Here is a 16,727-nt window from a genome sequence, read left to right as displayed (position 1 = left end):
AGCAGAAAGGAATGTGCCTGACAAATTTGGAAAAAAAAATTGGTATAAAGACTGTATGTAAGAGAGAAAGTAGCTTTAGAGGGATCTATTATTCTACTTTCAGAAATTAACAACTTGACTATTTCTTTGCTACCCTAAAAGCAGCACTGGAAATGTTTTCCTTATATATAAAGAGACTCATGTGACACGAGCCAAGTAAATATTGATTTTACTATAGATGAGCTAGGAGCAGAAGTTAAAACACTCTGTGCAGACCACTGAAATTATGAATTGCTTTAAAAATATTTCGCATTACAAGGTATTAAACCAGCTAAGAACCTTTTAAAATAATCTGAAGCTTAAAATGATTGAGCTGTACAATTTTAGCAGGGGAAAAGCATAGCTGAGAAGCAACACTAAAAGGCCAGACTTCAGCAGCTCAGGAAGCCAAGCAGGATGCTCTCTTTCAACCCAAAGCAGGCAGTCCTGAAGCCTTGATGTTGGGGGACAGCTCAGGGGCAACCCTGGAAAAGCACTGGGCTGGAACCAGTCACCAACACAAGAGGGGATCGGTAGAGACAACATGTCTTGAAGAAGTTAGCCTCACAGCTAGAAAACTCTATGCACTCCTTCTAGCCAGTGTACCAGAACAAATACATGATCTGTGACGTGGTCATGGTTCTACTACCTGCCCAGCTCTACTCACATCCCAGGCATATAACTGAATGTTGCACCTGTATACTGTAAGTTGGTATATCTCAGGCCCTGATTTCAAGTTAATCAGATCCAGAACAGTTAAGCCTGAGCAATATTTTATCTCAATAAAGAGGAGATATTTCATAACTGCAGTACAAAACGTACACTGTAGTCAAATGCAGCAAGACAGATACAATCATCCTGCTTCCATCTGCATTTGCAATACTAAATGATCTTTTATCTGTCAAATATTACCAAGGGCTGTCAGTGCACACTGCTGCGTGCCAGGTTTGATTGGGGCAGACACAAGGGGAAAGCTGTTGACTGCCATCCTGCACAGCAGAGAACTCAGACAGCACATTCCCTAATTTCACAGTGAACCCTTGAACCGTTTGCTGCTTTTCTGAACACTTAGATAGAAATTCATCTCAGTACGTAACAAGTGTCAGAGTAAATGCATCTCCTTGCCCCACAGCACAAGCCCATTTTTTTACTCGCTGGAAGGATCAGCCAGGGAATTATTGCAATTTGCTTTCTCAGCCTCTTGCTTAGTGAAGATTAGGGCGCACTCCACCCAGACGCCACACAAATGAGGTCACATAGCAGACCACACTGCTGCCAATTCCTGCCCTATTCATCAGGGACGGGGGCAGGAAGCATATGGAGCTCTCAAGTTAAGGGTCACACCATTTCAGTGAAAACATAAGAGTGGACCAGCGGCAGATTATTCACCGGTCGATGGAACATGGTTTCTCCGTATGGCAGAAGTGAGTCACAGGCACCACTCTGTCCAACACAATGCAGAGGGGCACAGACTGCATCCAGAAACAAAACACTCCCCTACAGTTTACAAAAAGGACTGTACTACAAGACAATAGAAAACTTCCCAGTTTTTCAGTATGTGTGTGCATTTAATAGTTTAATTTACATAAGAAGAAGGTTTTTTAAGTCTTTCAGATCATGAAAATCAGTTCAGGTGAAGACCCAAAAGGCACCTATATAATATGATGACATTACTATGTAACCTGTTTTTATCCACAACTATGCTGTATTTCAGAACACATCCTTCATCACATGCCACCAAAAAGGACATATACCATTTTCAGATGTTTAAAAGCCAGAGTTGTTTAAAATCAAACAGATTTGAGGTCCAGCATGGCTCTACTAAGCAACTAACTAACCCAGAGCTTATAGTAATATGAATAGCATAAGTATTATTTTGACTGTTGTAACCACTTGTGTGTTCTCATAAATAACTTCAAGTTGCTATCAGTGCATATATCTTTTGGGAACACAGACTAATTCCTTCCCACCTGAAAGGAAGCTTTCCACTTGTAGGCTAGTGCTCCTGGGATTTCCATAGGGAGACTACTGGAGCAAGAAGGAAGACATAAATGGTAACAGAAACTAAATGCAGAGTTTTGAAAGATATGCTCTCAAACTATCTACCTGCAAAATGTCTCAGCCATGTCATTGCCAATACTGTCTACTGCAATTAAAAAAATAAGACTCATTTCATTACTGGGGTGGCAGCCACATAATTAGTTCACACAATAAAATGTAAATTGATCTCTTGCTTCTGTTGACAACTGTGTGAATAAAATAACAAAACAATATCTAGTGGCATAATGCTAAGATGCTTTATTGGCTTCAGGAGTTGACATTTTATGGAAATAGTGCCACAAGGCAACCTCTTTCAGAAGGCTTCACAGAACTGGCATCTTTTTCTGCCTCCATAATATAGGTTAAGTAGCCTCCCTGCAAATGACAGGGTGACATCCATCTGAGTAATGAGGTAATTGAGGTTAAAAAATTATTTAAGAAAACAATCACATCAAATACTGCTACAAAAGTGGAGTATGTATATATAAATAAAAAATAGCCCAATCATTTCCTTGGAACAGTTTTAGAAGTTTTCCTGGAAGAATATAAATTATCTCCCATGACATAGAACAGTAATGAAGAAAGCCCCTTTGTTTGAACAGGTGAAGATATTAGAAGATCCCTTCTTTTTTCCCCTCCCAGACAAAGAGCAAGCGTTGGTTCCAGTTGGGCTCCAGCAGCCTACCAGTGCCACCACACTCCCAGCACCTATCACTAACTTGAGAGCTTAAGAGGTTATTAAGAGAGATCAGACATTTATAAAGGACATCCTATTATATGAGCTAAATTATTTAGTATGTTTTAGGCCATAAACCAATCTCTGACTAAACATGTTCATGTCTTTTAGGCTTCTGAGGACAGAAGAGAGTCTTATCCATTTTGGTTTCACCTCAACTAATTCATTTACATTCAAAGCCTTTATCAGATGAGCTTCAACCCCCCTTCCTCCAGTCCCTTCAATTCTCACAGCAAGCAGACAAACAAAGCTGCACCTCTGCTGACACTGCAATATTTACTGGGCAGTAATCACCCCTAAAATTTTCTAGCCAGAGAGCTGCACACAAGGTGCTTCCTAAACTTCTCAAAACTCTCCCTGTTATTTATATTCTGGATTTCTGTGAGAAGCAAAGGACATGAAAAAACAATTACACAAACATCCCCTCCCAACTTCTCCACCCATTTTTTCCCTGCTTGAGTATTTCCAGTACTGGCTATAACATCAGTCCCAAGTTTATGCTCTTCTAAAAATATAACAATAAAAGAAGAAAGGAAAAAATCCAAGAAATATTCCTAAAAAACCCTCAGGAATACACACAGAGCCAGAACAAACATTTTCCCCCAAAAACAGGTCAGGTGAAAAACCAAGCAGACTGATTTTATCCTGCTTCTAACTTTCCAAGAGTGATCGACTGCAGCTGTCTCACATTAGTGGACTGAATACATGCAGACTTTGAAGAACACCAGATCTCTCCAATCTATAATTTACTGAGCTCTCCAGAGTCAGTCAAAAGCAACTCTACTCACATTACTGAGTTTTCTTGACATTTTTGTCAGTTTTAACAGAGTTTGGACTGAGCTACACAGGAAAAGTTTCTGCTCCCAACTAAACTGGCTTATATCCAAATCCAACGCATTGTTCTAGAAGCAAACATACATGAAATCAGAGTCCAAGCCCATCATTTTATTCTAAAGTTGGCCATGACACTGATACACAGTAGGAAGATTTTTGTTTCTCTTTCTAAAAACCCATATCTAGACTTCAGCTTTGTACCAAAAAACCTGCATCAAAAGTCAAGTCAAAGAGACTAAATTCTCTATTATCAGCAGGGTCTGCATCCGTGAAGTTCTGACACCAATTCACAAAATAAACAGCCCACATCTGTCACTTACTGAATCTAAACAGCATATTCATAGGTACTAGGAATCCTCAAATTGTCTTTTCCTTGCCAGTCTATGTTATTTGGCCCTAGTCACAAAACAGCAGAAGAGACAATACACGAAATTTCAACTGGAACAGGTAAGCAAAGATGGCAGAAAGAAAAAGAAAGAGTAATATTCCCAATTTCTTCACTTCCAAAGCACCCCCCCACAAAACATATTCTTTCCAAATCACAGGAAATATTGTTCTCTTGAAATACCACCAAAATGGGGAGAAAAGCCTGTGAGGGATAAAGGAGCTGCTATAAGCATATACATTCAAAAGTCCCAGAAGACACAGTAAGCAGAACTGTAAAGAATCAAAATAATTAAATACTGAAATCACTGTAACTTAACAAATAGTTTAAGAAAATAGGCGGCATTAAGACTTTCAATCAGACAGAACAGCAAATAAAATTTATGCCACGTTATGCTTATGTTATAGGTGAAAGGGAAGCCACGACACAAGCATTACCAACAGGATCTTGTGGCTGCAGGTGTGACGCAGCCAGAGCTCACACAGTACTTACAATGGAGCAGCGCCACAGAAAACAGTTTTCCCTGTTCTGTTTCCTGCCATGCCTTCCACAGTCTGTTAGTTAGCGCAGACTAACTTTAACAAAGCAGCTTGCATCACGTGTAGAAGATAAAAACAGACCCACGTTGCTGGATCTCTTCATCTACCACAGCCTTCAGAACACAGGTAAGCACTCACCCAGTGGAGGGTAACGGGTCTGCCTGTCGGTATCCCGAGGTGCAGCAACCTTGTATTTTTTCCACACAACCTTCTTGGCTGTTTGAACACTCATGATCAAGCTCACTCTTTGAATAACAGGAAAGTGAAGATGCAGAGGAAGTACACGCTAGTACCCATTCAAGAACTGCATGCTGGGACTCAAAGGGGAGGGAAGCGCTGGTTTTCCTCAGAGGGCTCCACACATTCAGCCACACAGCGACCGACAAAACCAGGCAGGAAACAAACCTTTTAAAAGGCTGCACGTAAACAAGTAATGGACTCCAAGCTAATTGAGATTTGTTTTCTCTTTAAAAACATATGAATATGCTGCTTTGATAGGACACCCGAGCTTTCAGAGAACCAGAATATTAAATTCACCAGAAAGCAGGTGGCAATTTTTCCTTTTCTGTTCAAATTAACCTGTCTGGTCAAATACTATGCTCATTTTAAAAATTCTAAGTATTTTTAGCCTTTACTTTGCAACAAGTTTGCAGTATCACCGTAACACCTTTTCCACACATTTGACAGAATGTGAAACCAGAACAGCTGTTCTAACAACCTTTCAAAACAGCACAAGAGATTTTAAACACAGCATTTCAGCATAAAAAGGAAGTTCTACAAATAAACCTCCAAGTCAAAAATTACAAATCCTGATTAGGCATGCCCTTTCCACTGTGCAGTAATTCCAAATAGGACAGAGCACAGAAAAGTAAAGCATAAGGTTAGTAATGCAAGGCTATGATAGCATCAGAGTTATTTTACAAGTAGGCCTTTAAACTGTGCTTACCACCAGACCAGAAAGCAAATCCAGTCTCTCTATCTTCAAAATACTGCTGCCAACTTCATAATCAAATTAAGCAGACTACAGATTCTGTAGTTATGAAGGACACACAACTCCAGATTGAACACTTTAGGATACTGAATTGTACTGAATTCTGATAGTCACAACAAAGTAATACAAGAAGAGATTAACTGTAACACATAACTACAAGCCTATGACAAAAGAGGAGAATTCTAAACAGTACAATTGGTTTCAAAAGCAAATAGATGCTGCTTGATTTTCTTGTCTTATTGTACTATGCTATCAAATAACTGCTCTAAATACTGCTCTTTTCCGTCCATTAATACTCAGTTGGAACAGTTTACTGTGTCACACGCAAGACACTATTTGGGGGAGGGGAGAAGGGGGAAACCAAGATCAGATTTTTCTTTAAATTTTTGTGGGCCAGGAATTGGTCTTACTTAGTTTTGTGGGTTGGAAGTTTTTTCCAATTTTAAGAATTCCTCAAAGTTGAAGGCTGAAAGACTTCACACAAAGGGAGTTTTGTTTCCGTGAATAAAGGCAACCATACATTCAGGGGGCTAAATTAGACGTTTGTATCCAAACATTTCTGTGAACCATGCAAACAAGAGCAACATGTAATAAAAGAGCAACAAGGTAATAAAAGCTTCAAAGCTAGAATTTTTATTTTAGAAACAAACATGGATATATTTTGCCATAGTAAATACAAATATAAACCTTACTGTGCTAAGCACGTCACAAGCACAAAATAAAAAGATGCTGCCAACTTCAGCAAACTATGCGAATTAGCAGAGAGCCACGCATGTATGCCAGAAGTCTTAGTAACAGCAGCAGAGCTTCCTTTTTAGCTCAAAAAAAGAAAAAAAAAAAAAAAAGCTTTCCTTTTTGATGAGACTGGTCCAAATTCCCTAAGAATGCTCTCCTGTTGACCCAATACCTCATCTCACCTTGGTCCCTGCCACTCCAAGGTAAGGCCCATCCACACTTGCCAAGACCAAAGAATAAGCACAAGTTTCAGGAGTCAGCTACTTTGTTACAATATTTCCCACTTCTCAAAAAAGAAAGAGTTAAACACCAATCTCAGACTCTATCAGTCCCTTGAACTTAAACGTGAAGCTATTAGACCGGCTGGAGAGAACCACTGATGCACCAGAGCTTCCAGAGAACCTCAGCTCAAGCTCTGCCTTGCCATCAGCAGCTACAGCAGTACATTAGAGAAACTGCTTTTACCTAACAGCAAGTTTTACCTTGAAAATCCAGCATTTCAGTAAGAATACACACTGAGAATATTTATTAAGAGGGGTTTGTTGTTTGTTTTTTAAACATAGTGCATCTCTTGCCTAAATGGAGATATCATTTCACATCAGAACCCACCCGCAAAGAAGTTAGCTTTAGGATGGCATGAATATTATTTTAAGAAAAATTTTAAAAAGTGAAGCTATGGCCTCTGCCAAAATCTGAAGTACTGTGTGTGAAATCCATGTGTTAATCACAAAAGCTGATAAGCAAAAGAGAAATATAAACTTCTGGGCAAAGTAATCTTTGAAGAAGGCAAAAGATTTTTTTGCTTTTGTAAAACAAACATACTAGCATACTCTCTACCCATAAACCACTTCATTCATTAGAAGACGGTCTTATTCCTACTCCTATTGAATTCAATAGGCCATTTATTTAGCAGCTCTCTGACTGGAGTACATGCTCTCTTCTATTCTCTCTGGTGTTGACAGCGGTAATCAAATTTTGTACATACCACTGGCCCTATTATAGTTCAACAGCAGCTGGCTGCCTGCCTAGTCTTCTTATCATGTATGGTAAAAAAGACCAGCCAAAAGACCAGCTGAAACCACGGTTGGAAGACAGAAGTGAAGCCTAACTAGATGACCAATAAGTAGAAATCACATCTTTTTATGCTTGCCCATGTATAACAAAGCATAAAGAACAAGGCTTCACTCAAAACATGACAAGTCTGCTTTAACGGTTTTCAGAAGGGCTGGAGCTTAGGTGGCAAATCAGTCCTTGTTGAAGAGGAGGTCTGAATGTCATACTTCATATATGAAACACTCCCTCAGCTATAGCTCTGTCCACGCAGCAGGGAACAGAAAAGCACAGAGGCAGGGGGTGGAAAGGAAAAAAAGAGTGGTAAACACCCAGATAACTGTACCCATTCATTTGAAGGTGAGCTCATAAATGCTCAAGATCACTTCTCTGTCATGGCCCCAGCACCCATGAAGTCAGTACTAGGCTCAGAGCAAAATTAAAATTCACAGAGGCAAATAACAATGGGAGCAGAGGGCAACATCCTTTAATTATAAAAATTCCCTGTATGCAAGACAATCTAGAATGAGATTGGTTTCCATTTCTTCTTAGCCTTCTGGGAGCCTTCCAAGAATCTTGAATGCCTTGAATCTGAGAAGAGGAAATGGTCTTCTTTTTCACAGCCTGCCTCCTTCCAGCTTTGTTCCAAGTAGGCCCTGGTTAACCATGCTCTGAACTTCCACTCTTCCAGATAAGTCATTAGAGAAAGGCTGTTTTTTACAGCAGAGGAAAAAACAAACCTAAGGACATCTTATGGGAGCAGAATAAGGAGGTATGGAGTCTCTCCTTTGCCTTCTTTCTCCATCACACACAAGCCAAGAGCCTCCTCCTTCCTAGATGAGGAGTACATTCTTGAGCAGGGTTCCTGTGCTACCTGTTTAGTCCTACCCTTTATAACACTGCTATAATGAGCATCTTGTTAAGCATTTCTCATGCTGTGGGACATTAACACCCCATAATTTTGTTCAGGATGTTTTAATTCACCACAACAACATGACAGGACTTTTTTTTTGCTGGCTAGACAAACATGTTTTGAATTACTAGACCACACAATACTTGTTCGAGCAAGCAAACAAGAAAGCTTCACGGCAATGCTAAGGAGAAGGATGGTGAAAAGGCAGCAGGAACTTGAACATAAAGTAATGTTTCAAGTGCCTGCTGCATTTTTATGGAAACTGATTATGAGTTTAATCTCTACTTCCAGGAAACCCACAGCACCAGCAACTTCAGATGGATAACAAGGAGTTTTTAGCATTTCTATTGAAACCTCCTTTCACACAGCAGGTTCATGTCAACATAAAGTTTTCTCCTGAAAAGGGAATTAGCAACACAGTAAATGCCCTCGCTAATGTGGAAGAGGAACAGTGTTGAGTATGGCAGCTATTGGAGCACTGCAGTACAGATAACATAGATATTCCCCCAGTGCTCACGCAGGCAGCTGCAACACAAACCCTTCCAGCATGCAGTACGTACCTCAGCCATGCTGTACTTGACACATGGTTCTTGTAAAACAGTGCGTCTGTGGCTGCTACAAATAACCAACTCATCTTGCAAAAGAAATATTAGTAGCAACTTCAGATAAATTGTAATACCTTTCAAGAATCACCATAATTTTAGTCACTCTTCTTCAAGTTCCTCTCAGAGCTTCCCTTTTCCTTTTGTATAGATATAAGGGAATATTTTGAACGTAAATACTGAGAAAACCTGTGGAGCACATCAGTCTTCCAAAAGCACTGTTTACATTATAATCATACCCATGAAACCCAACCACAACACAACCAGCAACTGCTTTTTACAAAACATCCTGAGCCACCTGTTTCCAGCAGCCCAAAAAAGTGACAGCAGGTCCACAGGAGAAGTAGGAGCCTTGTGTATTTTGCTTATCATTTAAAATGCTGAGCACACCTTCCAAAACAGGGTTGCTTGCCTATTCATGGCCAACATTATAAAACAAATCCCAATCAATCCGTGAAAGATACACAGCTCAACACTTGTGTGTTTGTATGCTGGGGTATAATGTGTATTTCAGCAGAAGCCCTGGCATTGAGCCCTGAGTGACAGTACTGGAACCCAAGCACAACAGAGGGACCATCCCTTGAGCTGCTCTAGCTCCTCCAACCAGCAATCCTGGTGGTTTACAGTTCTCAAAACCACTGGTCCTGTTGCAGCAGGACAGACTGAGAAGCCTGGGTTCAACCCGGCAGCCAAGCAGCTGTTAAGAGCCACTGGTGAGCAACTACACCCAGGACAGGGCACTGTCCTCAACACACTCCACAGAATCAGGAACTGTTGCAGAAAAAGGTACTGCCTTTAAAAAACATTTCATTCTTTTGCCCTTCACATGCCAGAACAGAATTCAAGGCTTTGGAAGCAATGGTTTTGGCAAGCATGTAAATAAAATAATTTACTTGTACTCTTTCCTGTCACTGATTTTGTAAATGTCTGTTTGTACCTCCAAGAACAAATATGTCAAAGCTTCCTTCTAAATCACACAGGGATTTTTTTTCCTTAGAAAGTATATTCTGATACACTCTTTTCAAAAACTCTTCCAGCTTTCCCCATGCAGACCACACAGGGTTGTGCACTGGCATTTGCCACAAGATGGGCAGAGGGGAAGGACAGCATGTGAGGAAGCTGGGAGAGCAGCTCTGGAGCAAGCACATGTCCCTCCGCTTGCCAAAGCTTTCAGGCCTTCACTGAGGACACCTCTACCAGCTAAGGTTGCAACCACAACCCTCATCCTGAAAGCTAAAACCCTTATTTCCTATCACAGGAGGAGGAGGAGGGGAGATAATCACAGTTAAATATATTACGGGTGCATTTCAAGAGTGGCACAGCCTGAGAGATGATTGCATTCATGGTTAGCAGGGCGCCACCAACAACTGCAGCTCCAAACATCTAGAAGTCTGCTTTTCTTCTTTTAATGCCCCGTAACAATGCATGGGTGATCAGATAGCACGCTCTAAGAAATTAACTCTCCAGCTGTACCACTTAGAGCTATTTATTTGCATACTGACACTGAGCTGTCACAAGTATACACATTACTAGTCTTTTTATAAGTAGCATTCAATTTCTTCCACCCAGACAGTCTACTTCCCTTCCCGTTTGCAACAATGTATTTTATTCATCCTTGTACACAACAAAAAGCCACAAAGGACAAAGAGTATGTGCAGAGCTGCTCTGCCTTCTACAAAGAACTTCTTACTGAAGCTCTTTGGACTTTCCAGTTACCATGCTGGGGATGGGGAGTTTTGCTCACCTCAACGAGGGATCTGCAGAAAGCCTGCATTAGGAGCCCCAAGTCTCCCCACTCCTTCCCTGAACAGCCAGAGTACTGGAGAGAGCTCCCTAAACTAAACAGGTTGTCTTTCCCTAGTTCAGAAAGCTAAAAAAAAAAAAAAAAAAAAAGAAAAAAAATCAGTAAGAAACTATCAAGGCACCCTAAAACTAAGAAAAATAAAACAAAGTCTGTTCCCTATGGTTATATAGCTGAGTGTAGGCAGCTCAGGAACAGCCTTCCTATAAGTAGTTTCTTGTCCATTATGAAATTTTGAGAAATACATACAAGAAGTCTGACTTGTTTGTGTTGACTGGAGTCAAGTCTATTAAGAATAAATACAGCAATTATTGGGAGAGGACAATTACACAGACAAGACAAATGCATCCCCATCTAAACTCCCCACTCCTCAGAGGACAAACCTGTCTCCTACCAAGACCCAAGACAAGCATCCCTCTTTCCAAAATAGGTGCTCTTATCAGAGTCAAAAAAAAAAAAAAAAAAAAAAAAATCACACATCAACCCAAACTACATCTACTCAGCTCAGTACAAGAAAGCTGCACCGGGTATTCAGGACTCAGCACAGCAACACAGCACACAGCTCGGGTGCATACACCCAGCCCATTGTCCTGGAGCAGCCCCATGGCCCCTGGGGACCACATACTGCCCAGTTTGATGAGGGCAGGCATAGCACTGTTCCTTCTGTATGATGCCAGAACAATAACTTACAATTTTCTAAACTACAGAAACCCATCTTAAAATTGCCAACACTGCTGCCACTGTATGAGCCTTTATTTTCATGGAAGACATCTTTACCAAAATGAATTAAAAAAAAAAAAAAAAAAGAAATTACACAAAACATACTCCAGTTCAATCCTCTTTAAAGCCTCCATTTAACTGCAGACTACTACACCACTTGTTAATTTGTCCCAATAGTTAAATTTGCACTCACTGCTAAAAGCTTACACAGCATTCACAACCTTTAGCCACTGGTCTCCTTTTAATAGCTACAAATTGCAAATCATTGAGTTACTAGCATTACCAAGACTGCAACAAGGCCAGAGAATATATTTCAGTAGATAGCCCAACATTCAGATGGTTTGGTTTGGCAGGTATAACACTACAAAGTATTAAAAAAAAAAGTAATTACATCACATTGTACATCATTAAAACTATTGTTGAAACTAATGGTCTTCTTTTTCCCCTTCCTCACCAATTAGCACAGCAAGAAAAAGAATGAGGTAAAACCACGTTCTTTGTTAATATTTAAATACTGAACCTACTGGAACCTGCAAAATAACTGATTAATAAACTACTCTGAGGCTGAGGTCAGTTTACAGAGGACCATCATGCAGCAACTATGGCAACACAGAACCACCACGCTGCACTGCCAACCAGCAATGGGAAACATAAGAATAAAAAGTAAAGCAACAAACAGCATCAACCTGCTTCCGTATGGCCACAGAAGCAGAATTAAAGCTCTCAGAGGGAGGGTTCTTCAGTTTAGCACAATATTTCTGTGTATCAAGGGACTGGGGAAGGAAAAGACTGTGTAAAAGATACAAAGCACATGGCACAACAGAACCATTACCTAAAGAAAGAAAAGACCCACCACCATTAGTGGAGATGTGGTGGAAAGAGGACCAAGCAGTGGTAAGCAGCTGAGGGGTGGTAGTTATTCAGTTTTGCAAGTCAGCAAAAGGTTGCGTGTTTACACCCTCACTTGTTTTCAAGAAATTTTCAGCAAGCTTTCTGTGTGTATACTTTGCAGGCTTCTACCAGGTCAAATGGAAAACACTGGGCTCAGTCATTTAAGCTCGTGTGCAGAGGAGTAATTACCAAAGCTCCACTAGACAGAAGGATTGCATTCTTTTATTCTTCAAATGCCACCACCCACTCAGATATGATATTAAAACTCTCAGAAACCCTGTAAGCAAATCCAGCAAACACTGTGCGGACGTTAGCCTGCAATCACACAGTACCCATCTCAAACTCCATCTGTACCTCTCAGAGTACTGTGGTAGAACAACCAACTCCGCTACTGCTGCCTCCACCAGAATGGCTTTTGTCACCAACGTAACCAAGTGTTTGCTGGATTTAAAGCTTAAATCATGTGAAGGCTGAGATAGAGGTCACAGGTACAGTATGTTCCAAAAAATCCTTCTGTGCAAGGCTGACTGGTAAATCACACAGTCCCAAGCCAGAAAAAAGAAGCCCCAAAACAAAACTCCTGTTTCACAATTACTGTGATGCAACACGTGCAGCACAGTATTCCCACATAAATATTTAATGTCAACAGTATCTATGTGTATGAGTTGATTTTAAAGTAATTTGAGGATTAAAAACAGATGTATACACTGTACTAATAATGTTATTGGTCACCTTACTGAAGCATCACACTTTACACTTGAAGTACGAGCAAGCACACAGTCTCATCCATGGTCTGAACCGGAGCTTTTCTGCTATTTGTTCCACATCCCCATTTTGTACTATTGGTTATAAAGCTATCTGATATTTACTGCAACAATCTTACAACAGGTTCAATAAAATTTCATATTACTTTCACAAACACACTTTAAAGCTGAAGCCTTTAATAATTTGCTTTTTTCCCTTTGAATGTGTCCTTCCCTCCTCGGTTGAAATAAACAATCACTGCTTTCATATATTTCAAAAATATGTATATCATGACTACACTTACAATGAGTATAAAATGTAAGTATCTTAGAAAACAAATGAATATATTGAGATTGAGACACCATGCACCATCCTGCGTGTTTGGGACCTGGACTCCATTCAGCAGATGAGTTTTTATAACCCTAGTCTCCCTAGCACATAAAGCAAAGTGCTCCAAATGGCACAACATGTTTACCAGTTTGTTCCTTACTTTGTCTTGTCTTTCCTACTACACTACTTGCTTTTGTTGCTGTTACCAAGCACTGAATAGGTTTTCTCACAGGGCTATTCTCCTGCTTACTTAACTTCTCGTTCTCGAGCAGCAACAAGGTGCTACTGAAAAGCGTACCTTGTTCCTCTCTGCAGGCCTGCCAAGACACCCAGGCAAGAGCCACTTCAACTTCACAACGCTAATACTGAGGCAAGTTGCATTAGACTTGTCTATAGGTGTACTTTAAAAGGTCTTTATAGTTTGGTAAACTCCAATATAAATAAAGGAGAAGATGAACAACAAAATACAAACAGCTCACATGGCAGTTGCAATTCACTCAAGCACAAGCATGCAGTCCTCTGGGTTCTTTGTTATTCTGCCTTCAGCTTGCCCTAGATTTGAGCAGTTCTCTCTAATACCTATATTCAGCCAAACATCATACTGCCTTCATTACCAATAATTTAATATCTAACTGTAGTATTCCCACAGTTACACCGTCATATAAGCTTTTCTATTACTTATGCACAGTTTCCTCACTCTAACTGGACTGGTTTGAGGCAGTTTCATCAATAAAGCATTATAAAACTCCACTGCTGCTTTATTTTGGTTTGGGTTTTTTTCCACTTTGTAGCATGACCATAAAATTAACTCTACTTGTTTTCTCTAATCTGCTTGGAGATGCTTTTGTTTGATTGATTTTAAAATCACTCCCTATAACAAAGTTTGTATTAAAAAAATCACTTTCTAATCACACGAGTACTTCAGGTAAGCCACAGAAAAAGACAAACCCCTATTACGTATTATCTCCATAAACATGTTACAAAAAAGGTTATTCCCACAATAAAGACCTTTACAGTTTAGACTGTGCAATAAGCAAGGCAGTTGAGGAGAAAGGTGGCAAGATTCAGAAACAGAACTTCATACAGATGAAATTAAAATGTTTGTGATGCTGCTTAAAAATGTAACCTACTACTACCTACCTTTGAGAATACTTGTGCTACTAAGTGCATGTGAGACTCTGGGTCACTGAAAAGTAGCTCTAATGTAGATGCAGCCAAATGACCAAAGAGTCAAGAAGCTACATTATCCAGTGGTTTTTAGAAATCTACCTTTGCACCCAAATAATTGCCCCAGCCTTGCTGTTTTCCAACACCTATCTTCCTCCTCACTAATCTTCAAATACTCAATTATTCCTCCTGTATACAATAAGACCCTCACTACCATTAAGAAATAAGATAATCAGCTCTCAAAGCAAATCACAAGACAGTTCTTCAGTCTTCTCACTCCCACGTGATCATCAGATGCTGTCACACTAAATCTTGTACCTTCCATTCCACCATAATTACCTTCATCTTCCTTGCCTTGTTCTACCCCTGAGCCATACAGCTGTTCATCATTTCTTTGACCCTCTGTCAGGAGGGTCAAAATCAGTGAGGCAGACCAGTTGATTGCATTCCAGTACAATCCCAGTGAAACAAGCATAAATCCCTACCAATACTGTAAATAAATCATGCATGTCCCCTGTTCCGTCTCTTGCATGCAAGATCAGGCAACTAGGATGGAGAAGCAGCAGAGAAGACATGTCTGGGGTCCAGACCAGGTGCAACCACTGAACTTCTCCCACCAGCACAACAAAAGGAGGAACAAGTAAGATGCTTTATGTCCCCATAAACACGTTTCAGCTTCTAGCTAGACCATGACTCATGCTACCCCCAATGCCAGGTTTCCGGCTGAGCCCAGCTCAGACAGAACTTTGCTACCTCCATCTGACAAACCAGCCTGGAAAAGCACCTAGGACCTGCTCCAGTCCTCGCTACCTTCCCCAAGAATTGGGAGGAATTGCTCCAACACATTTCAAAGTCTCTATTTCAGTTAATTGGTAGAGAAGTAGAACATTACAAGGATTCTTGTTCAGCTCTAGACAACAGTGGTGACTACTTCAAGAACAGCCAGAGCTCCTCTCAGTCACTGTTATGACCATCCACTCAGTCTCCCACGCACTCAGTAGCCAGTTCTGCCCAAAAACACCAAAAGCACTCCTAATGATATAGTTGGTTTGCCATTTCTTCCACTGCTTCAGAAAACTAGTCTCACCAGCCTACTTCCAAACTAAAACCAGGAAGTCTGCTGGGAAGCCATGCTACAGCAACAGTGATGACAGGAGGGAATTCCTCATGTCTCATTTCTGAGCCACAGCATCTGACCAAAATGAATTCTACAGCCCACCCGTCCCTCAAAACCCAAGAATGAGCCATAGACACCGTGAGCAGAGTACAAAGCTTTTTTTTGTAGGTTTTTCCCCTCCCCTAAATCCCATCTTCTGTAACAGAACAGAAGAGTCAAGAGATTTGTTATGATTTGGGAGCATAAAAGGCATGGTCAGGTTCTGTGGCTGCTGGGAACAGGAAGGTTCAAGCAGAAGCAGCAATCCCAAAACAATGTAGGGCTCAGGAGCAGAAATGGAGAAGGTGAGTGATTCCAGCCCACTCCTTACAGAAACTATACAGGGCTCCTGTAGACACCAGAAGTTTCACAGCTTCAGACAGGATTATTTATGAAGGTAAAACTGTCAAACTGTATAATTAAGCTTCATGGCTAATACTACTATGAAATGGTAACTTCCTTATTATTTATCTGCTTCAGCTTGCAGTACCCTACAAGTTCCCATTCCAGCATGCTGGCAGTAGTCTGTAATCACAGCCAGCTGTAACAGGCTTTCTTCATTATCTGTAAAAAATTTAACAGACATTAAATTCCACTCCAAAGAGTGCTGTATCAGCCTAGAAAAAGAAGAAAAAACACACATCACATTAATGGCAGAAAGGCTTGGTACATTGCAAGTACAAAACAGTGTTCTCACCCTCAACAACTTCACAGAAATGCTGTAGAAAGTGTTCCAGCACAGTCAACCGGAACAGAAGTTGTCTAGAATTATCTTTCATTAAGCCATGTGTCTTTTAATGTAACCCGGGTTCAAAACCATGAATTGCCGAGACCCCCTTAATCAAATAATCTTCTAGACAGCATCACTCTAGCACCCAAGTACCTTCCAACTAAGTGCTGCACAGAGTTTAGCCCTCTATAATCAGTCTCTCCTCCCTTTCTGGCATTGTAACAGTGCAAAAAGCTGCAATTGATAGATGAAGGAGGGGGAGGGATAGATCAACACACATATACATCCCTTGTGTCTGTATACAAAATCCATTATGCAAGTAGAAGCTAAGCAGACTAGAAAAAC

At 40.5% G+C, this 16,727-nt stretch overlaps 1 protein-coding gene across 5 annotated transcripts in view; it reads right to left on the bottom strand.

Moving 5' to 3' along the window:
- UTRN (utrophin) overlaps nucleotides 1-16,727 on the bottom strand; it is a 368,491-nt gene that overhangs the window by 329,713 nt on the left and 22,051 nt on the right. For 2 of the 5 annotated variants that reach the window (XM_051811058.1, XM_051811061.1), the window contains exon 1: nucleotides 4,691-5,283. The exons of 2 other annotated variants lie outside the window; for them this stretch is intronic. In XM_051811058.1, coding sequence (XP_051667018.1) covers nucleotides 4,691-4,784 — 94 coding nt within the window. In that variant the 5' untranslated portion in view covers nucleotides 4,785-5,283. Of the gene's footprint in view, nucleotides 1-4,690; nucleotides 5,285-16,727 lie in introns of those variants that run through there. One more of the 5 variants, XM_051811062.1, reaches the window with a different exon arrangement.

The sequence above is a fragment of the Manacus candei genome, unplaced genomic scaffold, assembly GCF_025592945.1.
Source record: "Manacus candei isolate 608988 ecotype Guabito, Panama unplaced genomic scaffold, ASM2559294v1 h1tg000081l, whole genome shotgun sequence".
NCBI classification, from domain to species: domain Eukaryota; kingdom Metazoa; phylum Chordata; class Aves; order Passeriformes; family Pipridae; genus Manacus; species Manacus candei.
Note: the sequence above shows the minus strand (reverse complement) of the source record. Positions and strands in the feature narration are given on the sequence as shown.